Source organism: Orcinus orca, chromosome 10 (genome assembly GCF_937001465.1).
Source record: "Orcinus orca chromosome 10, mOrcOrc1.1, whole genome shotgun sequence".
Taxonomy (NCBI): Eukaryota; Metazoa; Chordata; class Mammalia; order Artiodactyla; family Delphinidae; genus Orcinus; species Orcinus orca.
In genome coordinates this window covers 105,132,185-105,160,040 of record NC_064568.1, presented here as the reverse complement: position 1 = coordinate 105,160,040, position 27,856 = coordinate 105,132,185, and the positions used below count along the sequence as shown (strand labels likewise).

Here is a 27,856-nt window from a genome sequence, read left to right as displayed (position 1 = left end):
TCGCCAGCATCATTTCCCAAACCAACCGCCTGCCTACAGGCCTCTCTGCCAGCCTCTCTCAGGGTAACCCAGACTAGGAAACTAATTTCCTGCGGTAAGATCCAATGACAATAGTTTTCAAATCAACAGGAGGTGAGACCTTACAAAAGATGTTTCTGTCCATCTCTGCTTTCAAGGAGGCAGCCCGGGAGACAGATTCAACATTGAAATATACAGAATTCCGGACAGCATCTCAACAATTTGTGTGGACCATTAGTCAGAAGAGTCGAAATAGGGCTTTTGCCCAAATCTGGGATGTCTGGTGGCTGCAGCTCTACAAGAACAGTGAAGATAAAGTTTAACTTTACTTCCCTGAGGAGCAGGAGACAAAGAGGCCGAGAATATGAGGTCCAGTGTGGCAGGAAGAAAATGTCGGTCACATCAACGCTAAGCAGCTGTCACCACACCTGAGCTGACACAGCTGAAGCATCCTTTAAAACGGACTTCCCAGAAAGTCGAAACCAAACATCCCACACTAAACAAATATTTTAGAGAGGAGGAGGTTACCCTCTAAGGGGTATCTGGAGTGTGATGGGTGAAGGTCACTAACACGGCAATGCTCCCCAAATAAGCACATGGAGCCTGGGAAACCAATATCGCGCTTCACCAAGGATACAGGTCATCCCGGGAGCGCTCCAGAAGGGCAGGGGCGGCTGCAGACGGACCGCCTGTGTGGCGTGGACCACTCTGGGAGCACAGCTACACGCTCTGCTCGTCGACCTTACCAATGACGATCAACCAACACCTGAAAAGATGCTCCGGAGAGTCCGAGACACCACGGAGGAAGGAAGCTCAAAGCAAGACACCGCACGCACACCTGACCTGCGATCACTGTCCCAAAAGCTACGAGGAAATGCCGGCCTTGGTTCCTCTGCACAGGAGTGCCAAGTGGGGAGACTGGAGAACCTTCCGGCTGTGTTCCAGGGCATGGGGTGGGGCAGGGGGGAGGGTGTCAACCACAGCGGAGGCCAGGAGCTGAACGAGCTTCTCCCAGTCCCGGGTCTTCTGTGCTCCGGTTTCCATGTCTTACAAAATTAGGTTGCTAATATCGAGAAAAATCTTGAGGAAGAAGAAATGAAAGAACATAGTGAAAGTGCTTTGTAAAAATAAACAGTATTATGTCAACTAGTATTTGAGCTAGGACAGATATTCAACTTCACCTAGAAAGTCCTACGTTCATAGCTAACATGTCATCCCCACAAACTACCAGGAAAGGACGTATTTAAACAAATTTACACTTGAAAAAGCTTTAACGTTCCTTAAGCACCGAAGAAGCATCCTTGTCTTATGACTGATCCGAAAAGTCATTCTTGCCTCTCATTGCAGAGAAAGGGTGTCTTCCCCCTGACAGCACTGCTTGAGCCCAGCTTTAATTAGAGCACAACTTTGAAAGTCACATGTATAGACTGATATAATTCAGGCTGGCCTCCTTCCACTTTGTAAAAATGGGTCAACTTTTCTTTGAGCAAGTTTAAAAACATTCCACTTTTTATTGGAGCTCCAATTTGTCACTGTAATTCATATTTTGAAGTACACGGCTAGAAATAATAGTCCCATTTGCCCAGTCTAGAAATTCATCCTTGCTGAGGCCCAGTCTCTATGATAAATCAGCAAATTAAATGAAATGTTCTAGTCTAGTTACTGAGCATCAGTGGCTGCTAACACAACAGAAAGGCATGTGCCGCTTGATGGAAAAGCAACCGACACCTTTAAAGTCATCTTGAAAAAAAACTAATCTGAATCTGATCGAGTCTCTCAGTTCAATCACCAGTTACCAGGGAATGTGTATGGAGGAATAAGTTAAACGACACATGGGAACAGTCAGTGAAATCCAGAATGACGTGTGAAACTCAACATACAAACTTCCCCAGTTTTCAACAAAAGAGAAGGGAAGAAAAAAGAGAGAGCGAGGAAGGTGAAGGATGGACTTAATTATTTAAAAAGGTAAAAAGACACCAGCCCATCACATTGTGTGAATTTTATTTGAATCCCAATTCAAGTATACAAACTGCTTTTTAAAATTACAACTTAAATTACTGGCCATGAAGGAGAAACCAGTACAGATTATTTTCCTCCCCCAAACAAACAGAAAATTGTGCAAAACATAAATGAAAACGTTTTTAGACATAAGATATCCAACAATATGACTCTGATGCTGGAGAAAAAGAAACAAAGAAGCTGAGCTTTACAATCTCCTGGATTTCTGCCTGAAAGCAAATTTAAAACAACAGCAAAGGGACAGGAGCATCTAAGAGGAGCTCCACATCTGAGTTGAGGGAAACAGATCAGACTTCAGGGAGGCCGTACCAGAGAGAACTGAACTGTGCAAAGAAGGGTTCCAGAAATCTGCATGGGGGCCCCTTGAGCCTCTGGCTGAATCCAAATCTGTGCATTCATAGGGGATATTTCTACAAGGCTGGACAAAGAACAGTTCCCAGAGCTTTCACAGGGCTGGGAGGGATGCACATTCTAACCAGCCATGTGGACACTCCTGCTTGAGCGCCCAGAGCAATATGTAGAGATGCCAGAGGGGCACACCTTAGTAATAGGGTTAACTTAGCCCTAAAGTACAGACTAGTCTAGAACTGCCCTAAAAAGGGCTTAAATACAAACCTGGTAAGGATTCATCAGAAATATGTAACTTAATTTTCTAGCAAAACAAAATCCAAAACACTTTAAGAAAACAAAACCCAAACACTCAACGACCTAAACCTCATAACGTCCCACATCCAATCAAAAATTACTAGACATGCAAAAAACAGCTAATTATGACCCATAACAAGAAGGAAAATCAGTCAGAAGAAACAGACCCATAAATGACAGAGATGTTAGAAACAGCAGACAAGGACTTCTAAAGCACTCTTATACGTATACTTAAATCTCAAAGGAAAACATGCACATGATGAAGAGACATAAGAAAAGTGTTTTTAAAAAGCATCAAATGGAACTTTTAGAGAAGAAAAATACACTATTTGTTGGGAAAATTTAATTGGACAATTGTAACATCAGATCAGATGCTACAAAAGAAAGGTCAGTGAACAGGAAGACGTTGAAATGGAAAATATTCAAATAATACATAGAAAGGAAAAAAGACAAAACACACACACACAAACTCAGCAACCTGTGGGACAACATCAAGTAGTCAAATACACATGTAACTGGAGTCCAGGAAGAAGAAGACAGAGAGCCGGTGGCAAAAACAAATTATTTGCAGAATAATGACTGGAAATTTTCCATCTCTGATGCAAATAACAAATCCATAGGTCTAAGAAGCTCAGGGATACACACGATGGATAAACACCAACCATTGAGGGGAACATCACAATCAAATTGCTGAGAACCAATTGTTAGCAGTAAATGTTTTAAGTGGCCAGAAGAAGATAGATATCTATCTATATTCCTCTATTTCTATGCCCATATAAATGTGAAAGAAAGCAGATGAGCTGTTGCCTGGGGCTGAGATTGGGAAGAGGAGGTGAAATTGCATGCAGGGGGCATGAAAGAACTTCCTGTGGTGGTGAAAATGTTCTCTAACTTGACTATGATGGTGGTTACAGGAGTATGTACATTTGTCAAGACTCATTTAACTGCACCCTTAATATAGGTACATTTTATTACATGAAAAATGCACTTCAATAAAAATGACTTTAAAGTAATATGACATCTTCAAGATAATTGAAAATTTAACACCTATTGAGTATTTAATGATATTAAAAATTACTGTTAATTTTGTAGGTATGATAATGGTATTATGTTATTTTTTGTATTTTTTTTTGTTTTTTTGTGGGGTTTTTTTGCAGTACGCGAGCCTCTCACTGCTGTGGCCTCTCCCGTTGCGGAGCACAGGCTCCGGACGCGCAGGCTCCGCGGCCATGGCTCACGGGCCCAGCTGCTCCGTGGCATGTGGGATTTTCCCGGACCGGGGCACGAAGCCATGTCCCCCGCATCGGCAGGCGGACTCTCAACCACTGCGCCACCAGGGAAGCCCTATGTTATATTTTTAAATGAGTTCTTATCTTCAGAAGTACATAGTGAAATACAGATGAAATTATATGATATCTGAGATTTGTCCTTTAAAAAATGTAGGCAGGGCTTCCCTGGTGGCACAGTGGTTGACAATCTGCCTGCTAATGCAGGGAACACGGGTTCGAGCCCTGGTCTGGGAGGATCCCACATGCCGCGGAGCAACTAGGCCCGTGAGCCACAACTACTGAGCCTGCGCGTCTGGAGCCTGTGCTCCGCAACAAGAGAGGCCGCGATAGTGAGAGGCCCGCGCACCGCGATGAAGGGTGGCCCCGGCTTGCCACAACTAGAGAAAGCCCTGGCACAGAAATGAAGACCCAACACAGCAAAAATAAATTAATAAATTAATAAACTCCTACCCCCAACATCTAAAAAAAAAAAAATGTAGGTGGCAGGGGAATGGAAGAAGGATAAAACAATATTGACCGCCAGTTGGTAGTTGTTGAAGTGGGATATTGGGTACATGGGCGTGCAATACACTATTTTCTCTACCTTTTAAAATAATTGTTTGGAACTTTCCATAACAAAAAGCTTTTTGAAGTGCTTTAAACACATGAATGATGTCATGTGTTTATTCATTTAAAAATGTAAACTGATCAACTATTTTGAGTGGCAGATACTCTGGGGCATAAAACTAGTAGAATAATATTGTCTTAATATTTCTTATTGCTCCATAGTCAATACTCAGTTTCATTTAGCTAAGATTAAGGAGTTAGATGGGGGTCTGGTGGAATTTTGAAGGGAACTTCTGAGCGTCCTAAAGACGCCCGTAGTCTCCACTCGGTGCAACTGCCCATCGTAACTTGTACACTATTCCCTTTAGTATGGTAGCACCAGCGCTAGGCTGCTGGCTGTTGAGCACGATCAGGATGATTTCTAATTCACAGATAAAGAGCTTAAATGAGAAGGAAGGAGGAAGAGAAATAACCTAAACTCCCTGATGGGGAATTTTAAATGGAGAAATTATATATCGGTTACAATGTAGGGCACTATAAATTCAACAGAGAATAGCTTGGGCACTATTCCTGGGGCACTAGGCACTATAAATTCAACAGAGAATAGCTCGATTCCAGTCTGGCCTGAGAACAAAGTCGGCCCCATAGACTGTAAGTGAACTTGAAGGCAGTGTGCAAACCAGCTGACACGGAAGACTCTGAAAGTGAAGCACATAACTCGAGGTGTGTGAAAACAGCAGTAACATGGAGAGATGGCGCTCTTGCTATAACTCGGGAAGAACTTGGTAGAGAAGTTGTAGGAATCCTCCAAACTCAAAAGGGAGAATTAGGGCAGATTACCGTCAGCACTACACAGGACACATTATTTTCATTGCTGCAAAAGCAAACACGCTGATTAAGTCTGATTCGGTCGGCATCGCCAGCACACTTTCTGGACATTATACCCAGTGTTTAAATTCTGCACATGCTGTGATGCAGCCTTATACAATCCTGCCCACCCTTTCCAGGGGGCCAGCGTACGCCAACAGACGGGTATGCAGCCTACCTCAGGTAACAGCACAGACTCCATCCTGGGAGGAGGAATTAATTAGAAAGCAGCTGACCACTTCTTGAATGTACCCGCCTAGGCTGGGAAAGACCAGGACAAGGCTCTTCCCAGCTAAAGCTGAACCTCAAAGTCGAAGGCTCATGGGATCATTTACGAAAAGGATGGAGGAGACCTTAGAACAGGCTGAGTCTGGCTTAGCACCAGAATCTGCGAAGAAACTAACTGGGAATAATGCAGAGCTCAGACTTCAAGCCAGGACTAGAAAACGACAGCCCTAACATTTTTAACACAGAGGCCAACCGTTTTATCGTTATTTATTGGACCTTCAAAACTAGGGTGCCCGTAGAATTTACTGTCCAAAACTGGAACACTTTTAAGAGGAAGGGGGACCCTGTAATAATTACATGGGGGCAACAAGCAGAAAATGGGACTGTTCTGGGCACTGAGCACATGGTCAGACCACCTAAAACCACAGCATGTTCGGATAAACAATTGAGCCCCTCACCTTACACGGACCCTCTACACATCACGCAACACATGCCACCGATTATGTACCTTCCATTCTCACTGGCCAAGTTCATGGTGCCGTGATGTTGTCTGCAAACCAAGGAGATGCCGCAGAAGAAACCAGCCCTGCTGACACCTTGATCTTGAATGTCCAGCCTCCAGAACCATGAGAAATATATTTTTGTTGTTTAAGCCACCCAGTCTGTGTTATCCTGTTACGGCAGCCCTAGCAAACTAATGCAAAGGGTAATTTTTAAACTTTTATCAAATGGTTACCTACAGAGTAGAGAAGAAGGCAAGGTGGAAAAAGCAGGGATGAAAATTAAATTTTCCTGAATACAACTCAGGTTACAGCTTTGATTTTGAAGCCAGATAAGTACTACATAATTATGAAAAAACTAAAACAATGAAGGAAACAAAAAGCTAAATGCACCAAATGATGTTAACCTGATATCAAGGGTCCAGTTATCTCAAGTAACTTTAAAACTCAGTAATGTGACTGTGTGGCTAGTGAGCTGTATTCCCGTGGAGAAGAAAAACAGCAAGTAAAACTCAAATTGTTTTCAGTGATCACAAAAGAAATGAAATTGAGTTATTTGTAGTGAGATGGATGGACCTAGAGTCTGTCATACAGAGTGAAGTAAGTCAGAAAGAGAAAAATAAATACTGTATGCTAACACATATATATCAAATCTAAAAAAAAAAACATCGTCTGAAGAACCTAGGGGAAGGACAAAATAGATAGCTAGTGGGAAGCAGCCGCATAGCACAGGGAGATCAGCTTGGTGCTTTGTGACCACCTAGAGGCGTGGGATAGGGAGGGTGGGATGGAGACGCAAGAGGGCGGAGATATAGGGATATATGTATATGTTTAGCTGATTCACTTTGTTATAAAGCAGAAACTAACACACCACTGTAAAGCAATTATACTCCAATAAAGATGTTAAAAAAATTTAAAAAAACTCATTGTTTTCAGCGATCACAATGTTAATAATAAAAATTGAAAGTGACATTCTGAAACAGGAATAGGTAGAGAGACACACACAGGAATGATAAAGCCAATGAGTAGCTATGTCGTTGTGATATTCAGCATAAGAGAAAATAGATATAGACACAAAAATTTAAAAACCCTAAGTGAAAACCTTGCAATTCCATAGTGGAATTGGAAATAGCATATAGTTTAAGAAAATTTTTTCCCTAGTACTGTCCATTGTAAAGTCCTGGAAACAATGACCAACCCAGGAGCAATGAACAGGTCTAGATCTCAGACTTTGGTCCCTCAGTACTATTTCTATGTATAAAGAACCAGGGATACTTTGGATAAACAGGTAACTCCAGGTATGAGGCAGGAAGTAGAAAATGAGTCTGGAATATCTTGTCATAGTAGAAGTCTAGGAAGCTATGAATGGATTTAAACAAGTCATATATGTGAAAGACCTATTTGTTAACTATGATATTTATATAGATGTGTGTGTGTCTTTTGACGGATTCTAGAAGAACTATCAAATTATTTGAAAAGAAGTAAATAAAAGGAATCAGGCATTTAACCTTCTTTTCTGCACAGACGGTATTTCCAAGTGACAAAGAGCTGATGAGGAATGGTTTTTCTTCAAATACGTTTAGAGCTTGTAAATAAAGGAGAGAATGTCGCCATCTTGCCACCCCTGATGGTGACGGGCACTTGTCAGGGCACTTGTCAGCAACGGCTGCAAAGACCAGGAGGTGAGAAGCTAATGGGGAGCTTTGAAGTGGATGAGTCAAGCTCACGTTTGAATTCACTGATTAGTCTTAAGTCACAAGAAGAGCAACACCCTGTCATAATGAGCCTCCTGACAGAAACCCACAACATCATCAGTATTCTTGAAAACAACATCAAAAGTGAGCATGGTCAAGCCTCTAGATCTGTCAATTCACCGGAAACACAGCAGGCAGAAGACGGTGCTAACCGACAGGACGTCATCAGCAAAATCCAAATTATAGGAAATTTCTACGGGACAGACAACCTGCTTATTTAACAATTAAATTAAAACCAGGGAAAAAAGATCTATAGATTCAAGAAACTTAGAAGACTTATCAATCTAACGCAAGAGGACCTTATTTGAACCCTGGATTAATTAAACTATTTATTAAAAATGAAAGCACTGGGAAAATTTAATTATGATGATATTTGGTAACATTATGGAAATATTGGCAATTTTTCAATGTTTGACAATGGTGATGGGGTTACATTGTTATTTTTTTTAAAAGAAGCCCATATTTTTTAAAGATATTGACGGAATTACGGAAGAAAAAATATGATGTCTTGGATTTGCTCCATAAAAAGCTAGTGGAGGGTGGGAAGTCGGGGTGGGGGAGATACAGATGAAACAAGAGGGGCCGTAAGTTGATAAACACTGATCAGGATGTTTGTTTCAACTCTGACAGCAGTTCTTGTTCTAGGTTAAAAAGACAAAAGTGAGGTCTGGGGACTTGCCTGATAAGAGCAGAGACATAAACCCAAGGTCATCTATCTCCAAGGTCCCCATCGGGGTCCAAAGTGACCACACCTTCTCCGGGGTGATGGGGAGTTCGCCCCTCCTGCCCGCACTCGCCGTGCACAAGCCTGGCCTGTGGTCTAAGAGCTGGGGCTGCCAGCCAAGGCAGGGGTGGCACAGACCCTTCCCTGCCCGTGGGGAGGGCTGAGTGGGCCCTGCAGGCACCGTCGTCTTCTTCCAAGGACACAGCAGGTCCCGTCTGCCACCTGCCCCTCTCTCGCCAGATCCCTGTGACAGCAGGGCGAAGGAGCAGAACCAGGGGCCTGGGAGTCAGGGCCCGCCCACCGCAATTCTCCTCATGGAAGGACAGTCTCCTTCCTTCGAGAAACACCGGGGAGAGTCTGATCTTTAATTTACTATAGGACGCGACCGTCTCAACGTTTAAAAGACAGGACTGGATAATTCACTGCAAAGGGAGGCTCAGTTTTTCTTGCCCTGCTTTTAAAACTTCCAAATTAAAGCACTTCAGGTAAAAGGGAAACTGAACTAAAGCTGGACCAGGAGGGTTCCTTGGACGTGGTCAGCTCTGAGGACGGCTCTGACCCCAGCATCAAAGCTCTCACCTTACTGTGATAAATTACCCCGGGCTTTCTTTCCTTCTTTGATAATATGCCCTACCTGGCGCAGGGTTTATTGTGAACTTCAGAGCAGGCAGCTTTCTCCCTGACCTCTAACCCCCCAGCACGTGCTGGGGCTGGTCCCCCCATATCCTCACGCCCCCTCCCCTCCGCCCTTCCCATCCCTGTCTCCGGACCCTTCCTCTCCTCTCCACCATCACTGTGCCGACCCCCGGCCCCTCCCCACGCCCAGGACCCACGGCCTAGAGGGAGCTCCCACAGCTCGGTGGAGCTCACAGGGGGTTTCTTCTGGTTGTGACCCCTGGATTCTCCAAAGAATCTTCAAGCGCGGCCCTTGGGTTTGCCCCTTGTGGACCACGCCTGGACAGATGCTGGGTTCCTTGCTTAAACCGTGTTCCCAGCTGAGGACCAAGAGGAACTTCAGGGACAGAAGTGGCAGAGTGCAAACCAGCAAGGCCAGGTCTGTGACACGATGCGCACACAGCGGGGCTGGATCTGCGCCCCCCTCATCCCGCAGGTTCTTCCCAGGGGCCCGTGTGCACAGGAGCGGACAGGCCGAGGGCGCCTCGGCTACAGCCAAGTGCAAAGCGCTCCCTCCCCTCCCATTTTTTCACTGTGAGAACGGGGTGTACAGGAAGCTGGGCTTGAGCCCTGGAGAGGACCTCAGGCCCCCCGACCTTCAGCCCCCTCTGCTTCCCAAGCGACAGAGCTTAGATCAAAGCCATGTCCGTGGCCTGGGGCTCACAACAAGAGCTGCTCTAACACCATTATAGGGTAGACCTCTCCAGAGGCCCAGGTCCCCAGGGAAGGCAATTTTAAGTCCACCTTCTCTTCAGACCCAGGGGCCAACGGTGGCTCCTGGCAGAGGGTAACCTGGCCGGAAGCTCACGGCTGGTTCCACGTGTCGGGGGGTTGGGGTGGGAGAGTGTGAGGGACGTGATTCCCTGGTTCCCTTGGCGCCAGGAGGCTCTGTGCACTCCTAATCCCCCGGAGCCAGCCACCCATGTTTCCACTGGGAGTCAGGTCCCAGTGGACCAAGCACGCTCAGGCATTCTAGGAGTTACACATCAAGGCTTAGGCACTGGGGCCGTGAGGCACCGTCAGATTACAGCAAGCTCTGAATCTGCAGTTTCCAGTCAAGCTATCGCTCCTGGTGTCTGGAGATGTAAGCATTATCTTCCATTGCCTTAAACCACTTCAGGGCGCCCAGCCCATCACTGAAACGTGAACTCATCCCGTGCCAGTTTATTCCCTTATCGCCACAGAAATTAAAGGGCAAAGGAATAAATGAACGAAAGTCTTCCACCCTGGTCAGGCTCCACCTACAGGCATTTACCATTAACCCATCAAGGATAGATCCCCGAAGGACAGAGAATTAGGGAGCAGAAATCTCCAAGCATTTCTAGGGAATTTGTGAACTAACAAAATACCGCACGTGAAATGTCTGCAGTGTCTGAGCCCGTAACCTGCACTGGTGTCGAGGGCATCGTGGACAGAGATGCAGAGGAGGGATGCCCTTCTCCATCCGTTTCTGTTTTCTTATATCTGCAGCAGGGGAAGGACTTCCTGGGTGTGAAAGAACAGTTAAAGGTAACAGAGCAAAGTCAATCACAAGGGAAACTGAACACAAATGCATTTTTCCTCAGTGAATGGCACAGAGTTCATGACGTGTCCTTCTCAAGGCAAGGACTGGGGACACAGCAGTGACAAAAAAAGACAACTCCTGGCCTACTGCGGGCCTGCATTTTAGCGCCTGGGGGTCTTTTTAACCTTCCAGGTGGCCCACTGGCCCCCATTCTCAGTGGGGTCTTCCTTTCCAAAGCCCACTCCCCACCTCCCAAAGTTCTAAGTCACTCTGAAAATAGAAAAGGTTTTCTTGGTGATAATTTTCTCACCTCCACGCCACCCCCTTCCCCCGAAACCTGCAGCCTGCGGCCCACCAGTGACCCAGCCCCAGGCAAGGGAAGGCCCGCCCCCCAGGAGTGCCTGGCTGGTCCTTCCCCACCAGGATGCTGGGATGGGGGAAGGACAGCTTGCTGCCGCGGGCAGAGGGGGTCTACTTCCCTGGCGGGGACTCCGCAGTAGGGGAAAGGCAAGGAGAGCAACCACACATCAGTGCACCCCTCTCAGCAGGCCAGGCTCGAGCAGCCTGGAGCAGAGCCGAGGGGAGGGGCAGGACTCTCTCGGGGCGCTGAAAATTCACCCAAGGACCCCTCCAAGTCCCCAGCGGCGGAAATGCAGCTGCTGTAATTCACCCCGAGAAAGGAGCCGTGCCAAAAACCTATCTGGCGCAGGAGTCCCGCCTCACGGGCGTCATTTTACAGGCGGAGGAGGGAGGAATGCAGCCCCGGGGTCACATAGTCACATGTGAGTGGCAACGGGCCGGGGAGCGCGATCCTCTTCTCTCTTCTCTGAACAAAATCCCCGTCAACACGCCCAGCTCACTAGCACTTCCCAGACTAACCCGAGGGCCCTGAGCACGGCTTCGGGGCCTGGAAGGCGATCCCAAGATAGGCGGGGCTGCGGATGGGGAAGGAGGCGGGGAGGGAACTGCCCGCCAGGTGAGTGCTGGTGCAAAGCAGAGGCGCTGGGCTGCTTGGGGGCAGCGGTGTGGCGGCCGGGTGGCCGGGCCTGCAGGGCTGCTCACGTAGGTGTCTCTAAGATGGAGCTGTCCCCGTGCCACCCAGGCCGTGGAGTGTGTCAGCGGCCAACCTGGCCCACACCTCAACCTGCCGGCCTATCTCCCGCAAAAAGCAAGCCTTCGTCCGCCTGCCCCCAGAGGTCATACGAGGACAGCACTCACTCTGAATGGCTTTTACCCTGGCTCTTTACCTGGCGGCTTTCTTGTCCCGGCCCACTGCCCGCTCTAGGTCCTGGGGACCACAAACTCCCCGGCCCCGAGCTGAGCCCTCTGGGTCGGCTGGCTCCGGAAGAAAGCTATTCCCCGCCCGCTCCCCACTCGCGCAGGCACGCAAGAAAGTCAGTCTGAACTCTGCAAACGAGAGCTTTTCCTCCAACACCAAAAACAACAGAGCCCTCGATGGGCCCGTCATTTTTCGGGCCCCATGCTGAATGCCTTTAAAACTGCCTGAATGAAGATAAGACAGGGCTGTGTACGTTTTCTGCACAAATGGTGGAAAGTAATAAAATAAACATCGGGGGCGGGGGTCCCGCCTACTCGCATCTCCGTAGCTATTTGCAACAAAGGCCGGAAAAGGACGAAACCTCGGCGTGGAAGGGCAGCGGGTTAGAAATGCGCCCTCGCGGGGGCGGGCACCCCTCCCGGGAGCACCACGCCACTTGGGCGTAAGGCCCCGACGTCCCGCCGCGGAGAGATGGCCCTGTCCCCCCACGGTCAGTCGCCGGTGCCACAGAAACCACAGCGAACGTCCCGGAGGAGGACTCCGCCCGCCCTCGCCCTCCGGAACCGCCCTCCCGGGGGTGGGAGCCGCGCAGGCAGAACCGCACAGCGCGGGCGACGGGGACCCGCCGCTCCTCGCAGGGGCCACCAGCCACGTAAAAGAAGAGGCAAAGGAAGACAAAAGAAAATCTGAGGCCAACATGGGAGCGAGTCAAGGTCATCTCAGAAAGCGTAACCAATTTCAAGTCCACTAGTTTATTCACTAAAGAAGGAAACAAGACAGAGACGGTCCTCAAAGTGAAGTCCCAAGAAGGACACACCATGCGGCTCCGGTGATCGGTCACTGCAGAGTGTGTCCTGAGCGTTCTCCGCTGTGCGTCCCCCGCCCCCGGCCGCGACGAGAGGGGTTGGCACTAGGAAGCAGCATCGTTTTAACCCCCAGAGAAGCCAACACACCGCGTGTAGCTGAGGGAGGCCGCGGGCCCCAACCCCGCCAGGTGCCCCTACAGGAGCCCCCCGGCCGTGCCCACTTGCCCAAATCGCTTCCGTGAGCTCCAGGGCGCAGGGGCCCCTCCCGGGCGGGCGGACTCGCGGACACGCACAGTCGCGCGCGCACGCGCGCACCGCTGCCGCGCGCGCGCTTCCCATTGGCGGGAGGCGGAGGGCGGGGCCGAGCGGACCCAAAACAAACAACCTGCTGCCGCGCCGCCGCGTGGCCCCCGCCTGGTGCGCGCCTGCTCCGGAGCTGCGGCCACCTGGGCCACCTCGCTCCCCACCCCTCTCGGTTTGCGCCCAGGCCCCGCCCCCGCGGGGCGCCGCGGGGTTATATTGGGCCGGGCCGAAGGTGGAGGCGAGACGGAGCTGCGGCTGGCCGGCGTGGAGATGCTGCTCCGGAGACCGGGGGCGGAAAGGCGGTTGCAGGCGCCACGGCCTCGGGAACTCTGCTCCGTGGGCGCTAGAGCCTGAAGACCGGACCCTCCCTCCCGGCGTGGGTGGCACGCACAGCAGCCGGCACCGTCTCGACCCGCGAGGACGCCTGCCCGGGACCGGGGACTTGCAGAGAAGAAACCCCCGTCTCGGGAACGGAAAGCAGATGCGCACGCTTCCTCCTCCAACAGGAACTCCAAGCCCCGCGCGCTCGGGCACCCGAGGCTGGAACCGCGGCCCTACACGCCTCCCCCGAAGTCTCCACTCCTCGAACTGAAGGCAACAGGCTCCCCCCCCCAACTGCTTCCTCTCCGCCCCTCTCGGTTCACCCAATAAGCAAAACCCCTCCAAAGAAAAATTCCAGTGGAAGGGGACTGCTGTCCGGAAAGCGACTGTCTCTCCAAGAGGAAGGTGAGCTCCGGGAAAGAGAGGCCAGGACCCCGGCCCAGGATCGCCACCCCGCCCCCGGCACCCGCTGCCCAGGACCAAGCGGAGGAAAAGGGTACGCGCCGGGCGGGGACGGGCGCGGGCATGAAGCTGGAGGTGTTCGGGCCCCGCGAGGGCCTCGGGGACAAGCCGGGGAGTGACCTGGAGGGGGCGGGCGGCCGCGACGCGCAGTCTCCGCTGTCGGCCGCGGGCGATGACTCCCTGGGTTCGGACGGGGACTGCGCGGCCAACAGCCCGGCGGCGGGCGGCAGCGCCGTGGCGCTGGCGGGCCACGGCGAGCGGAGCGCGGGCGGAGGGCCGGGCGCGGCGGCGGCGGGGGGCGCGGGCGGCGGCGCGGGCGCGCGCGGCAAGCCGTACACGCGGCGGCCCAAGCCCCCGTACTCGTACATCGCGCTCATCGCCATGGCCATCCGCGACTCGGCTGGCGGGCGCCTGACGCTGGCTGAGATCAACGAGTACCTCATGGGCAAGTTCCCGTTCTTCCGCGGCAGCTACACCGGCTGGCGCAACTCCGTGCGTCACAACCTCTCGCTCAACGACTGCTTCGTCAAGGTGCTGCGCGACCCTTCGCGGCCCTGGGGCAAGGACAACTACTGGATGCTTAACCCCAGCAGCGAGTACACCTTCGCCGACGGGGTCTTCCGCCGCCGCCGCAAGCGCCTCAGCCACCGGGCGACGGCCCCAGGCCCCGGGCCGCGGCCGCCGGACGCCGCGCCTCCGCCGCCCGCGCCCGCCGCCCCGGCGCCGGCCACGCCCCGCGCGCGCTCGCCCGCTCGGCCCGAGGGGCGCGCCAGTCCGGCGGGCAGGTTCTCCGGCCCCTTCGCCATCGACAGCATCCTCAGCAAGCCCTTCCGCAGCCGCCGCTCCGGGGACGCAGGCCCCGGGACGCGCCCGCCGTGGGGCGCGGCGCCCTGCCCGCTGCCGCCCGCCTATCCCGCGCTGCTTCCGGGCGCGCCCGCCGCGGCCCTGCTGCCACTCGGCGCGTTCGGCGCGGCCGAGCCGCCGCGGCTGGGCGCGCGCGGGGCCGAGGCGCCGCCCCTCCTGCTCGCGCCCCTGGCGGCCCCGGGCCCGGCCCCCGCCAAGCCGCTCCGGGGCCCGGCCGCCTGCGCGCACCTGTACTGCCCCGTGCGGCTGCCCGACGCCCTGCACGTGGCCTCGGCCCGCGCGCCGGGCCCGCACCTGCCCGGCCCGCCCGAGACGCTCCTCGCCTGAGCGCGACGGAGCCGGCCGGGAACGCGGGCTCGGGAAGGGTGGGGGTGAGCTTTCCACCCAGAGAACGGAGACCGTCAAAGAAAACATCTACACCAAATGTGCCTTAGAGCTAACGCCTTCCGACGCCAGTGTCCCAACGCCGTCCCGGACATTTCCCTTCGTCCTTTATAACTAACGTCACAGCGGAGCAAAGCAGCGCTTCACAACGGTCTCGTTTCTTGACCAAGCCTGTCCCTGCCCCCTCCACGGAGACTTCTCCCTTCCTAGTGTCCAGGCTCCGCCTTGTTCCTCCTGTTTTCGTTGCACCGTCCAGTGATTTGTCCCTTAAAAAGCAAAACAAAAACAAAAAAGCACGTCAGGGAACCATTCCATGGGATACATGATACGACTACTGCGGGGGTAGCGGCCCCGCTCCTTGCAAGCGTGTGGCTTCTACAGGTGTGGCTGAGGGCGGAAGGGGCCAGAGGAGTTACAGCCATGCCTCTGCTCTTGACCCACGTCTCACTGTGCCAAAAATGAAAAATATATATATATTGTTGGGATTTGTAGTTAAATTATTTATATATTTTTGAAACCCAAATTGAAAATGTTGCAGGCAACGGTTACGGCTTTATTCGCGGTTGGGTTCTCTCATAACTGTGGTCTCCTTGGGCCAAACGGTTTCTTCCAAGGACAAGTTAACATTGTGCATGTGGGGTGCCAGGACCACTGCCACGTGAAAGCAAGTGTGATTTTTATTTTTAATATTATTTTATTTGTGTCTGTGTACGTGTTCATGTATGAATGTTATGAAAGCCAGGCATAGTGCTTATTTTTTAATAAAACTCACAATCGACTTCAGCATTTTGTGGTGATGGGCTGGAGGTGGAGAGCTTTTTACACCCTACCCGCCGCCCCCCACCTCCAAATGGGTTCGGGTTTGACTCTTAAGAAACTCCCTGTGGAGTACCAAATATTTTCCTGAATAATTCAGTGAAGGTAGAGGCTGCAGGTTTCCTTACCTGACAAATTGCTGTACAATTCTCCAGGGTGGAACGTCCATCAGTGGGATTTCTTAAACATCAAACCAGTGACCTCTCTAAGAATTCACTTAATAGTTACTAGAGCAAGATAAGGTGTGGGCCCCTCTTCCCCAAGAATCCTTTAGTAGACAAGTTCAGCTATTAACAGCCTTAGCATCGAGCAGACATTGTCAGGTACAGTGGTTCTTCTGATCATCTGCTCAAAAAGCTGGAAACCATCTTGGCGAGGGACTTGCTTAACACACTGAAGATTTCTTCAGGGCAGTTTTAAGAGCAATTCGAAAGTCTTTTTTTGTCAAAACAAAACCACCTTTTTAGGCATGCCTAGTCCACCCGGGTGTGAACCCATCAGTAGTAATTTGTCACTCTCTCCTTTTGTAGGAGGTAAGGTTTGTAGAGGTGGGGCTGCCAGGCCTATTTCAGTTGTGATCTGAGGAGAGAGGCCACCTCCTATGGGGCAGAGATGATTACCCATATTAAAAACGAAAGGTTTCCATCAGCAGAAGTACCAGAAAGCAGTGTGCACATCGGTTCCTCAAATTCAAAGGCAATAGAGCGCTAACAATTCATGGATTGCAGTCTTCGAAAAGTAATACAAAGACGGAAAAAGTCAGAGGCTGTTAAGTGCTGGCCCCATTGTTGTTCCTGCCTCCGGGCAGATGGCGTCTTATCCAAGACAAGAGGATGATTTGGGGTCTACGTATGGTGAAGTGGGGAAAGAAAGTGGAGTTCATTTCAGGATGCTGTGTTTTGGCAGGAATGGGAGGGAAAAAAAGCCCATCCCTAAGTCTAGTTAACAAGAAACAAGTCTTGACCGATCTGGTTATATCTACTTAGTAGTCATGAAGAGGGATAATAACAGGGTTGAATTATGACAAAAAGCACCCATTTAAGCAGAGATTTGCACCCACACGACCAATAATTAGAAAATAAAACTGAAGCGGGGGGCGGGGGGAGGGGAGCGGTGGTCCAGGCTCAGCGGGTTGAAATGGTGGGGATCCCTTCGCTCAGTTCTTTGCGCTCCTGACGCCACACCCAACGCCTGGGGAGCCCCCGCCCCCATCACTGACTCCCGCGGACTGACCCTCCCCTCCGACTCTGCCCCCTCCAGAGGCCAGTTGCCGCCTACCTCCACGTCGGGTTTGTAACCCCACTGTTTTCATTTCTAAATCGACACACCGGGACAGTTCTGCAAATGGACAGAAACAGCAACGTAAAAAAGGATGTTTTCTCAATCACAGTTCTTCTCCCCTCCCCTCAGAGGGCCTTCCTTCCTAATGAACACTCCGGACTTCAGGTGAGTGAGGGGTCCCCTTCGCCGTGTCACCAGGGACCACCAGGTTTTTTAGAGAAAGGCCAGGTTCACGGGACCTTTGCGCCCCGGTCCGGCGCCACGACCACTGCCGAGCTCCAGCTCCCACGACCGAGCGGCCATCATTCCCGGTGGACCCAGGCAGGAGGCGACGGAGGGTCGGGGTCCCGCCGCTGCTCCGCAGCCCCAGCCCTGGGAGCTTCGGCCTCCTTGCGGCAGGTCCCCTGAGAGACCCGGCCGAGGTCCACCCTTCCTGCATCCGCCCAGAAAATCCGGTTCCTCCTCCGAGCTCTGGTGGGCAAAGGGCAGGGCCTGCCCCTCTCCCAGCGCCTGCCCATTCCCCTCCCCCTTCCCCGCCCAGGACCCTCCCCCGGCCCCAGCCCATCCCCTCCCCCTTCCCCCGCCCAGGACCCTCCCCCGGCCCCAGCCCACCCCCTCCCCTCTCCTCCAGCCCATCCCCTTCCCCCAGCCCACCCCATCCCCTAACCTGCCTCACCCCTCTCCCCAGCCTCCAGGCCCAGGGGCCAAGGCCCACCTGTGCAAACACCAGGCTGCCGCGGGCAGCTGACCCTAGGCCGAGTAGGGGGCTCGGGACCGCGGGGTGAGGGCGGGTGTGTTTGGTTTGGGCAACGCCCTTTGATACCTGGGAGTCTGGGCCGTGAGCCAGGGTGCCCTGGGTCAGTTTTCAAAGAGCCCCCCAGCCCCCGGGTGCTTTGCAGTCCCCTTTCCTGACCCCCGATCCCCGGAAGGCGGTGGCCTGAGAGAGAAACGCACACACACGCCCCTTCCTGGAGCCTCGGCCTGCAGGGCCCAGACATGCCCCAGTGCCCGGCCAGGCCCCAAGCGACCAGGAGCCGGTCTGCGGCCTTTGGGGGCTGAGAACCTGAGCAGCAAACCGCGTCCTGAGAGGGAGGAGGAGTCTCCCAAATACGGGAAGCAGGGCCCTGGCCCTGGCGGTGGCCCCGGCCCTGCCACCCCTGCAGGGACTTGGCCACCCCTGGAGACGGCCACTCCAGGCCCTGGGCTCCCGGCTCACAGCCTCACGCGGGCTCCCTCCAGCTTCTCGGTTCCACGTGGAGTGTGCAGAAAAGAAGAGAAACAGAGAGAGTCTCCCCCTGGCAGGGGAGACCGGTCTCATGGTGCTGGGGGGTGCTCCGCAGGCCGGCGGCGGGCAGCAGCCTAAGGAGAGTCCTCAGGCCACCCTGTTCCACTGCCACACAGTCACAGACGTGGCTTTCCTTTCTCGGGGAATGGTGTTCACACACAAGTACACAGATGACTCATTGACTCTCGGATAGACCCTAATGTTACAGACGAGGAAACGGGGTCCAGCGAGTAGCTTAAACACTCCTTCCTGACAGACCCAACTGGAAACCAAGATCCAACTCCAGTTCAGAATTCTCTCCACCATAACACAATTATCCGCGTAATTCAGACCACAACATACTGTGGCCCAAACTTAGCTGAACTCCTCAGGTGATCGTCTCGGTTCACTTTTACTAAACGGTAGGCAAGCTTCCCAAACTGGAAAATGGTTTCCTTCGTGACTGAGAGCTGTACCCTCACCTCACACAACTGTCCCCTCCTCGGCCTGGGAGGCCAGACGCGGGGGTCACGGACCCTCAAGCGTCAGTTAAGCGGTGCTCCTGGCGCCCTTTGTCACTCTGCAGAGTGCCAGCCCCACCCCTACGAGGGGGGCAGCCAGGATTCTGTGCTGAGAGGGTCTCAGGGCCCCTCCACGGGCCCTGGTCTCTGGTGCCACAAGCGGTGGGCACTCTCCCCACACACCTTTCCTACTTTCCCCAAACAACAAAAACGGCCCCTTCCCCACTCTGGAAAGAAGGAACTTCTTACAATAACCTGCCTTGCAATTTTACCTTCTAAAGAAAATGCCAACGCAGTGGACTCACATGGCTCACAACTTTCCTAGGTGGTAAGGGGCTTCGTTGGCATCACACATACAAAGGTATCTCTCCTCTGTTTTACTGTCTTTTAATTCTTTACATCATAATAGCTAAGCTTTGCCTGGGTTATAGAAATTAGACCCCAGAGAGTCCAGTAAATATTTCCCGCTTTCTAAAACCACCATAGTTCTCTCTTAAGTAACAGACTTTATAGTTCTCTAATGAAAGCATTAAATTTTGTCATGCTTTAACAACATAATTTGTTAATTCTTAATGCTGTCAACAAATGGCCCTAATAAGCATCTTCTAATTTCGTGATCAGAACCATAGAACCGTAACTGCCCCCGATTCCAGGTCCTCTTTCAAATTCGCAGAGGCTCCGACGTCACACGGTGCTGGTGCGTGGACCTCTCTGCTCGGCGTTCAGACGGATGGGCGACTAGGAGCAAATGCTGTTCCTGTCATTCGCCAGCTCACACACAGGCCTTACACCCTCCTTCCTGGTGAACTACAGCCCAACATAAATATTAACATAATACCACACTTCCCTTACCACTCCTGGACCCTCTTTGCCGCTCTTTTCAGGAAAAGTTTAACTTAGAAGATTTGCCATAACTGATCCTTTCTGTCACATCTGTTTGGAGCCCAAAATAACATATGTATTCAACAGGCTTGACATGGATTTGTTGTTTCTGATCACCAAGTTCTAACTGTCAAGGGAAAAGGTGGAAAAGTTTGGCAACCTGTGGCTGGCTAGGCTCACTGCAGTTAGATATCTGGTAACGCTCAAAACCACAGAAGTGGTCTAGTCAATGGAGAGCTCAGAGTGGGAACTCGAAGACAAGCCAGATCTCTGGCCAGGTCTCTGGAAGCTGGGCGACCTTAGGGGAGGGGCCACCCGCCAGCCTCAGCGGGACAAGAGGATTGAGCCAGCACCTCTCTCAGCTCATGGAATGTCACAGATGTCATGCTGACAGGTGCTTCTCCTTTCCCTTAAACTCGATCAACTTGGGAGTAAATGTGCGTTTCAGGGACAAGCTTCCTTAGAGCATTATTCAACATAATTAAAGTTCTCATAGACACAGCAAAACATATTGGAGACCACCAGGGCTCAGCAGACATATATAGCTTGTCATTCTAGTGCATGATAACATGTAGCTCCAATAAACATTTGCCCCCAGTTGTTCTCAACAACTTAAATTTTGCCCAGAATCCCAGCTTTCAGAATTAGGTGTAAAACACCAACATGCTTATTTCACAGACAGGAAACGAAGGCTTCGAGAGGCTGGGCTATTTTCCTGAGGTTTCGCGATAAGCAAGGCATCCAGGGCGGGTTCCCGCTCCAGCGACAGCTCCAGGCCTGTGCTCAGACCCCGGGATGAGGGGATCAGACCAGCCCTTCGTTTGTTTATTGAGGAACAAAGTCCAAATATGCCAATGGCGCTTCTCTGGGTAGCAGAGTCGATACAACCGGAACACGCACTAGCACCCAGGACTCGGGGCTGGAAATGGACGTGTGTCTGTGTGTGCACACGTGGAGCACGGAGATACTAATACTAAATACTGAAATCAGGTCAATGTGGGCCGTCAGAAGGAGGGCAAACTTGGAAACCAGAGAAAAGCCCTGGAAATACCAACTCCTACAGTAACAGGTATTATTTAATAAAGTGAACTGCAGACACATCCTCAGGCCCGGGGTAAGAGGAGTGACAAGGGCCACACGACGCCTGCAGGGACCAACCCTCTTTCATGGGGAGCAAACATCTGTTCTGCCCCCTGAGTTCCTGAGGCCCTGCTCACACGGTGGGCTGCTCTGCGGGTCCTGGCCTGGGGCCGGACAGCGGCCTCTCTCCCCAGGGCTCTGGACCTGGGGCAGCGGGACTCAAGCTCAAACGGAGGGGGGCTGACTTGTCCCTGGGACCCCAGGGAAGAGGTCCATCAGGCTCAGCTGTGGGAGCCCCGGCTCTTCTCCTTCTGGGGAAGATCCTCCCAAACGGCCCTGCTTCAGTCACACTTGTTCGTCCACGTTTCTGTCATCAGCGCCCTCAGCGCCACCCTGCGGGGTCAGCCCAGGCGCGATGCCAGCCAGGCCTTTGCTGTGTGAACTTCCTCCCCCTGCTGGCCTTCGGAGGACACCCACAGTGCCCACGGGAGGACGTGGGGACGAGGAAGCTGGGCTGCGGGCAGCGGGGGTCAGGCCGGCAGTGCAGGCAGCGGCTCTGTCCCCCGCCCTCCAGGGGATGACAGCAAGTACAGGGGGCCTCACACAAAGGAAGAAGCTTCCCTCCGGACGAGGCCACATGCATGGAACTGAAACAGGCAAAAGGGACAGAAATCAGATCCTTGCCAGGGGCTGAGATGGGGGCTCTCAGGGGGACAGGGGGACTTTTGGGTGATGGAAACAGTCTTCATCTTGATGGCGAGAGTAGTTTCAGGACCGTATATGTTGACCCAAACTCAGGCCTATGCACCGAAATGCATGTGCTGCCGTTTGTAGATTAACTCCAATCACCCGCATCTGACAGACACCCTCCTACGGAGAATGAGCGCTAAGACACACTGTACTGCCCAAACCAGGATGTTTCCCACTCCCAGCTGAGCTGAAGGAAATAGAGCTTTACTCACGGAAGTCTGGCTATAACTGGAGGTCGGCAGGGGAGTATTTTCGAAGGAAAGGTAAGTGTCCCGATGCCTCTGAAATCATGCGCAGGGGTCAGCTGCCCCCTCCTCACTCTTGCCTGGCAGGCAGCCCCTGGCCCTGGCGCCCATGGCACTCCACACAGGAAGTGTCTCCGGACCACCCAACAAACCGGACCCCCCAGCATGCTCCACGTGTTCCTCCTACGTTCAGAAGCACTGTTCCCTCTGGCTGACCAGTTGGCCGAGGACAGACCAAGGGACCGAGCACCCAAGAGGAAGAGAAGCAGCCTTGCTGTGGTCCCACCTGACGCCCGGATTAGTTCCCAGAGCAGCTCTGCGGGCTGCTGCCGGTCTAGGGCCTGCATCAGGGTCCAGCACCCCTGCAAGGAAAGGTCACCAAAAGAGGGGCCCCAGATGGAGTCACCAGGACCAGGTGACACAGCCCCAGCCTGTCCACCACGCTCAGACCCAGCGGCAAAGAGATCCCTGATCCCTGACCCCGGCCTGCACCCTGGTTCTGTACCCACAAGTGTCGGGGTTCCGGGAAGTTGAGCAAACAGGACACTGTTGACCCCGACAGCAGTTACACAAGTCAGCGCTCTGAACCAAGATAACACGTTTATTAGCTGAACCCTTTTGACTAACAGCCTCTGGGGACATTTATAAACGCAACGAAAGGCCGCATCATCATGTCGCGCAGAATGACGAGGCTCCTTCCGGATTCTGGCTGAAGCAAGTCCCCGGACCGTGCAGTGCATCTGCCCGGATTCGGGAAAGGTGAGCGCTGGGTCCCCGTCCCCTCGTGCACCCTCCACCTCTACTTCCTACAGCGTCGGCAGGAGCTGTCTGCCAACTTGGATCCAATAAAGACAAATCTGAGCCCAGATTTCTAGTTCATAACCGAGAATGACTTGTGACAGAAAAAAGATGTCTGGTGGCCCCAGGCACCCCTTCAAGCCACGCCCTTCCGCCGTCAGAGGGCCTTGGGAACAGCTCGCCCAGTGGCGCTTTCTTGTCGAATCGCAGGAGATTAAAACCAGCCCATTTTTTAGTCACAGTTGATTCCACAGCATCAGCCCACATCTGGGCCAGCAGTGGCTGCTTGCAGAGTGATTCGCAAAGGGACCCACAGGGCCCTGCTGGGGACGTGTCCCCCACTCCCCTCTGCCCACCCTGTCCCCCTGCTGTCTCAAGTGTCTCGAGTCACTCTGTCAAGTTATATAGTGGACACGGGGCATAAATTCTCCAAAAGGAGAAAAGAGAAAACAGGCACAGGGAGACCAAGGCAATCATGTTCCATCGCAAACACGACTCCCGTCCTCGTGCTGTAACTACAGGGCCTGTGTACAGGCTTGCTGACCTCTGAGGACTGACCGTCCACATACAAACACACCCATCCACAGACCAACACCAATGGCAGAGTCTTCAGGAAACATTCCTGCTGCCAAGCTTAAGCTTTTGCCTGCCGTACGTCACTAGTGGAGACATTAGGTATGAAGGAAACACCTCTGGTGACCAGCAGTGAGTCCAGGGGACCGGCAGAGAGTACAGTCCATACAGTGAAGACGTTCTGCTGCCCACAGGCCACGGGCAGCTTTCCCTCCTAGGGGTCCCTTTTCCTTTGTCCAAGGATGTGAGTCATACATTCAAATGCATTGTTCAAGTGCGCTGGAATAGATCTGCTTTTGAATTCCTTCGACTCTGAGTATCCAAGTTAGAAAGCAAATGCAGGACTTAGCAAAGCCCACAGCCCACATTTAGCATCAGGTTCCGGGGAGACGGGAGTGACGGGGCACGGCGGGGCGTGAGGACGCTGCCCGCCCCTCCAGCCTGGCTCTCGGTCCGGACGCTGCTCCCAGGCCCGGCTCCCTGACGCCTGCCTGCACGTCCCCTCCTGGCCCTTGTGGAGAATGAAGCCGTGTTGCTGGCGCTGAGTGCGCCCGTAGCAGGGGCAGGCTCTGGCCCTGAAGCAGAAGCTGCCTGAAGGATGCATACACGGGGTCACGTAACCACACACAGCTGCCCGCCAGACCCGGGGACAGAGCCGTTCAGAGAGACCCCCTCCGCACACGTCCCACATGTGCTGTCTGCTGCTGCCGCCCCAGCGCACTGGAGAATTGTGGACTCCTCCAGCAAAGCTCGCGTTGTCCTCCCGGATGGAGGCCCAGGCGGTACCCACCTCCCTGCTTGCGCCAGAAGGATGACAAGCCCGTGTCACTCCTTCCACTAAGAGAAATTCACTAAGACTCTGCACGTCCTCCCTGGGGAGGTGGACACTCCCGGGCAGCGGGGGTGGCCGGCCCACGGCGAACCCTGAACCCCGACAGCAATGGAGTCTCTGAGATGCAGGACAAGAGGCCGGTGCGAGTGTGTAGTTGTTCCTCCTTTAATACAAATAAAGGGGTGCTATTCACGTCACAGTCATAATAATTCCATGTGTCAAGTACGACTTTTGCCCAATGGCACTAAAGTGTTTTGAGGAAAGTACTCTTTTCTAATGTGCTCAAAGGCGCCATCTGAGCATGGCCCTGAGTGCATGGGACAGACTCTGTAGGTGACTGAGTTTGGCTCCCTGTAGGGCATCCCAGTGTCTGAGTGCGGGAGGGACAGGGGCTGGAGGTGTGACGGGGCACCGTGCAAACGTGGACAGTGTCTACCACCGAGGACATGACGACGTCATCCAGGGCAGTGTGTAACGGGCTTCGGCGGAAATCAGTTGACAGAAATACACAAAAACAGAAAATTAAGGTTATGTCCAAAATGGGGGTGAGTGGTGTGAGCAGAGGGGAGGGTGGGGATCCAGGATGCGAGACACACGGGGGGCTCGAGGGAAGGAGCCGCAAGAGGCGGGGGGAGGACAGAGCGAATCACGAAGCCTGGAAGAGCCACGTTTGCGGGGCGCAGGGGCGCAGGGGCGCAGGGGCCACCGGCAGCAGGGCTGTCACGGATGGTGGGACTGATGGCTGCAGAGTGGCGCTGGGGACCGTCACCTCGGGCGCCAGGCCCAGACGCGGGCCGTCGTGGTGGGTCCTGGTCCAGCCCTTCCTCAGCCGGAAGGCCTGCCCCCAGGGCTCCCTGTGGACCCTCTTGGTAGAGTTGGAACACTGGCCAGGGTCGGGGTGGGCGCTCTTTGGGCCCTTTGAGGAAAGACTTCCTCGGTAAATGGCAGAAGGGACGGAGGGGGAGAGTGTGATTGACCCTGATCCTTAAGGTGACGTGGGATTACCCTACCCCTGGAAAGGGTCCTGCCTCTCCCGGGGCCCTGTCTCGTCTGCAGGGGGAGGGACAGTAAGAAATCACGGGAAGAACACAGAGCTTGGGGTCACGTGGTCCTGCAGGTCCCAACTCTGCATCGGGGGCTGTGTGATCTCAGTCAGCCGAGCCTCTGAACCTGCGTCCGTAGAGCGGGCATCACAGAACAGGTCCTGTAGGGCTCACGGGGCAGCGGGATGAAGTGAGAGCGCACACTCGCATCTACGCGTGGAGCACGGAAACACGAGTGGTGATCGGTACTAACAGTAGTGATACACCTTAGTCCTTAATGATGGCATCATATCCTCATCGATCACCTTACAATTATTATACAAATTACACAGTTTACCACAAGGCAGACGCTTGGTGGGGGTGGGGGAAGGGTTCTTCTGTACCTTTCAGCTAGATTGCCTGGAACTTGATCTACAGGATTATATGATTTATGTTGCAAGTCAGAGTTTGTAGGTCTTTGCCAACAGGCATATCATGTCACTCGTGCCAAGAAATAGAAATCGCTGATGCTACTGACTGTGCAATTAACTTATCTGGTCTTTAAAGAAAAATTATCCCACCTACTTATGAGCTATGGGAGGAGCACTGAAAACCTTGGCCAGAATGTGACCTCTAGAACTTTCCATAAGGAGTTTCATCTGTTCAACCAGGAAAACTCACTGTGGAGATACTGTTAAAACGAGAGTAACGAATGAATTGGATACTCCTTCTCTCTTTCTTGAGCAGAGCTGAACCAACAAACGGTAAACAGAATTCATCTGCTCAGCTCTTCTTTCAGCCCAGTGGTCGTGTTTGTTGTTCCTGCTGTTTCAGTGAAAAGGGGGCCTCTTAGCTCTGTGGCTTATGCACGTAAGTGATTCTGTCATTTTAAATTGGTGTTTTTCTCTTCGCACCAGAAGCCTGTTTTCCATTTTTCTCTCAATCTTCCTGTTGCATTTACTCCTTGAGGCCTCCTTCAAAATACAGCCCAGGGTCCCCCCCGACTGGGAAAAGGGCCGAATCTTTGATCCAAGAAGGGAAGGAGGCAAGTTCCTGCCTGGATCCTCCAAAAGCCTGTCTGAATCCTTTTATTTCCAAAGGAGTGGAAAGCCCTGCCCCAGCAGCGCGTCAGTAGAGCCAATAGGCTGAGGAACAAGAGCCCAACAGAGCCTCCTCCAGCCGCATCCCCGTCTCACCGCACACGCCAGCACACGGATCTGAAGTAGCAAAGACGCACGTGCGGAAGCAAACCCTTGGCAGTGCAAGAGGAGAGCAAGGAGAGGTTAAGTCTTCTCTACATAGGCAGGGCTCATGTGAGCCTGGTGGAAACCCTAAATGCTCTCCAGGAAAAGCAGATAAATTGTATTCTATAAATATTGCAAACTGCTGTGTGCTTAAATAATAGGCAAGCAGGGCATGTATTTGTGACTTAGTTGACAAATAAAGGCTAATGATAAATAAAAGCTTTTATAGATCAATTTTTAAAACTACTAAAAACCTAATGGAAATGAACAGTAGTAAAGACCAGCATGTTTCCATCCAATAAAGGCAAATACTCCATAAGCACTCTTCATAATACAAATGCAAATTTAAGAAAATAATGACTTGCCCTTTTTTGCCTATTGGCAAAGACTTATAAGTTTGCCCTTTCTGACGGTGACGACCTCCCCCGAGAACATGCCTCTCACAAAGGATCTCCTTCGTCCGTCTCCAGAAGAGAAGAGGAAACACAAGGAGAAGCGCCTGGTGCAGAGCCCCAGGTCCTACTTCAGGGATGTGAAATGCCCAGGATGCTACAATCACCACTGTCTCTAGCCATGCACAGACAGCAGTTTTGTGTGTTGGCTGCTCTACCGTCCTCTGCCAGCCTACAGGAGGAAAAGCAAGGCTTACAGAACGGTGCTCTTTCAGACGGAAGCAGCACTAAAAGCCCCTGGAATCCAGATGAATCGGAAACCATCCCAATAAACACATTTTGGATTAAAAAAAAAAAAGCCATAAGTTTGATAGACTGTGAATTTGGTGAAGTTCTGAGGAAATTGGCTGTTCATACAACGTTACCGGGGCTGTAAATTGGCGCAAACTCTTTGCAGGGCAATTGGGCGACGCCCACTAAAATGTAAAATGCACATAACCTTTGACCCAGCAATTCCACTGCTAGGAATTTATCACAAGGGCACACTCTCTCGACTGTGCACAAGTGCACGTGTAAGGGTGTGTAGGGCGGCACTGTTTGTCATCCCCCAAAACCGGGGAAAACTTTTATATACCATTTATGGATCAAGTTTCAATTAGCTGGGTTACAGCCTCACAGTGGACCGCTCAGCAATTAGGACGTCAGTGTCATGGAAGGATGTGTGTTTTGCATTCTGACAGAGGCCCCATTCTCAGCACAGAGCTCTGCACGTGTCTCCACCCGCAAAAGTGCTGGTCCGGGAAATGTTCAGAAAGATTGTACCAAATGCTTACATTGCACAGTCACCTCTGGGTGGCTGCTGGGGCCGCAGGGATGGGGTGTGCTGAAAGCATTTTGTCTTTCATCGTGCGTGCTTTTATTCTGGTTGAAAGAACTAGTTTTTACCATATTGTTCATTGCTCTACAAT

At 52.5% G+C, this 27,856-nt stretch overlaps 1 protein-coding gene, 1 long non-coding RNA gene and 1 pseudogene across 2 annotated transcripts in view; 2 read left to right on the top strand and 1 right to left on the bottom strand.

Moving 5' to 3' along the window:
• The window catches only part of LOC117197084 (uncharacterized), a 149,462-nt gene extending 137,430 nt beyond the window's left edge, over positions 1-12,032 (bottom strand). The window contains exon 1 of the long non-coding RNA XR_007479489.1: positions 140-12,032. This is a non-coding gene — a long non-coding RNA (uncharacterized LOC117197084). The remainder of the gene's footprint in view (positions 1-139) is intronic.
• Positions 12,033-13,206: 1,174 nt separating this feature from the next.
• FOXQ1 (forkhead box Q1) lies at positions 13,207-15,966 on the top strand. Its single transcript, XM_033408052.2, has one exon. It carries the CDS (start codon positions 14,004-14,006, stop codon positions 15,129-15,131), a length of 1,128 nt encoding a protein of 375 aa, XP_033263943.2. The 5' UTR covers positions 13,207-14,003; the 3' UTR covers positions 15,132-15,966.
• An 8,367-nt stretch (positions 15,967-24,333) lies between these two features.
• LOC125965514 (40S ribosomal protein S27-like) lies at positions 24,334-27,235 on the top strand (annotated as a pseudogene).
• Positions 27,236-27,856: the final 621 nt, after the last annotated feature.

What these genes read in the sequence shown, in the direction of transcription:
- FOXQ1 (XM_033408052.2), top strand. Translation starts at nt 14,004, where the DNA reads ATGAAGCTGGAGGTGTTCGGGCCCCGCGAGGGCCTCGGGGACAAGCCG.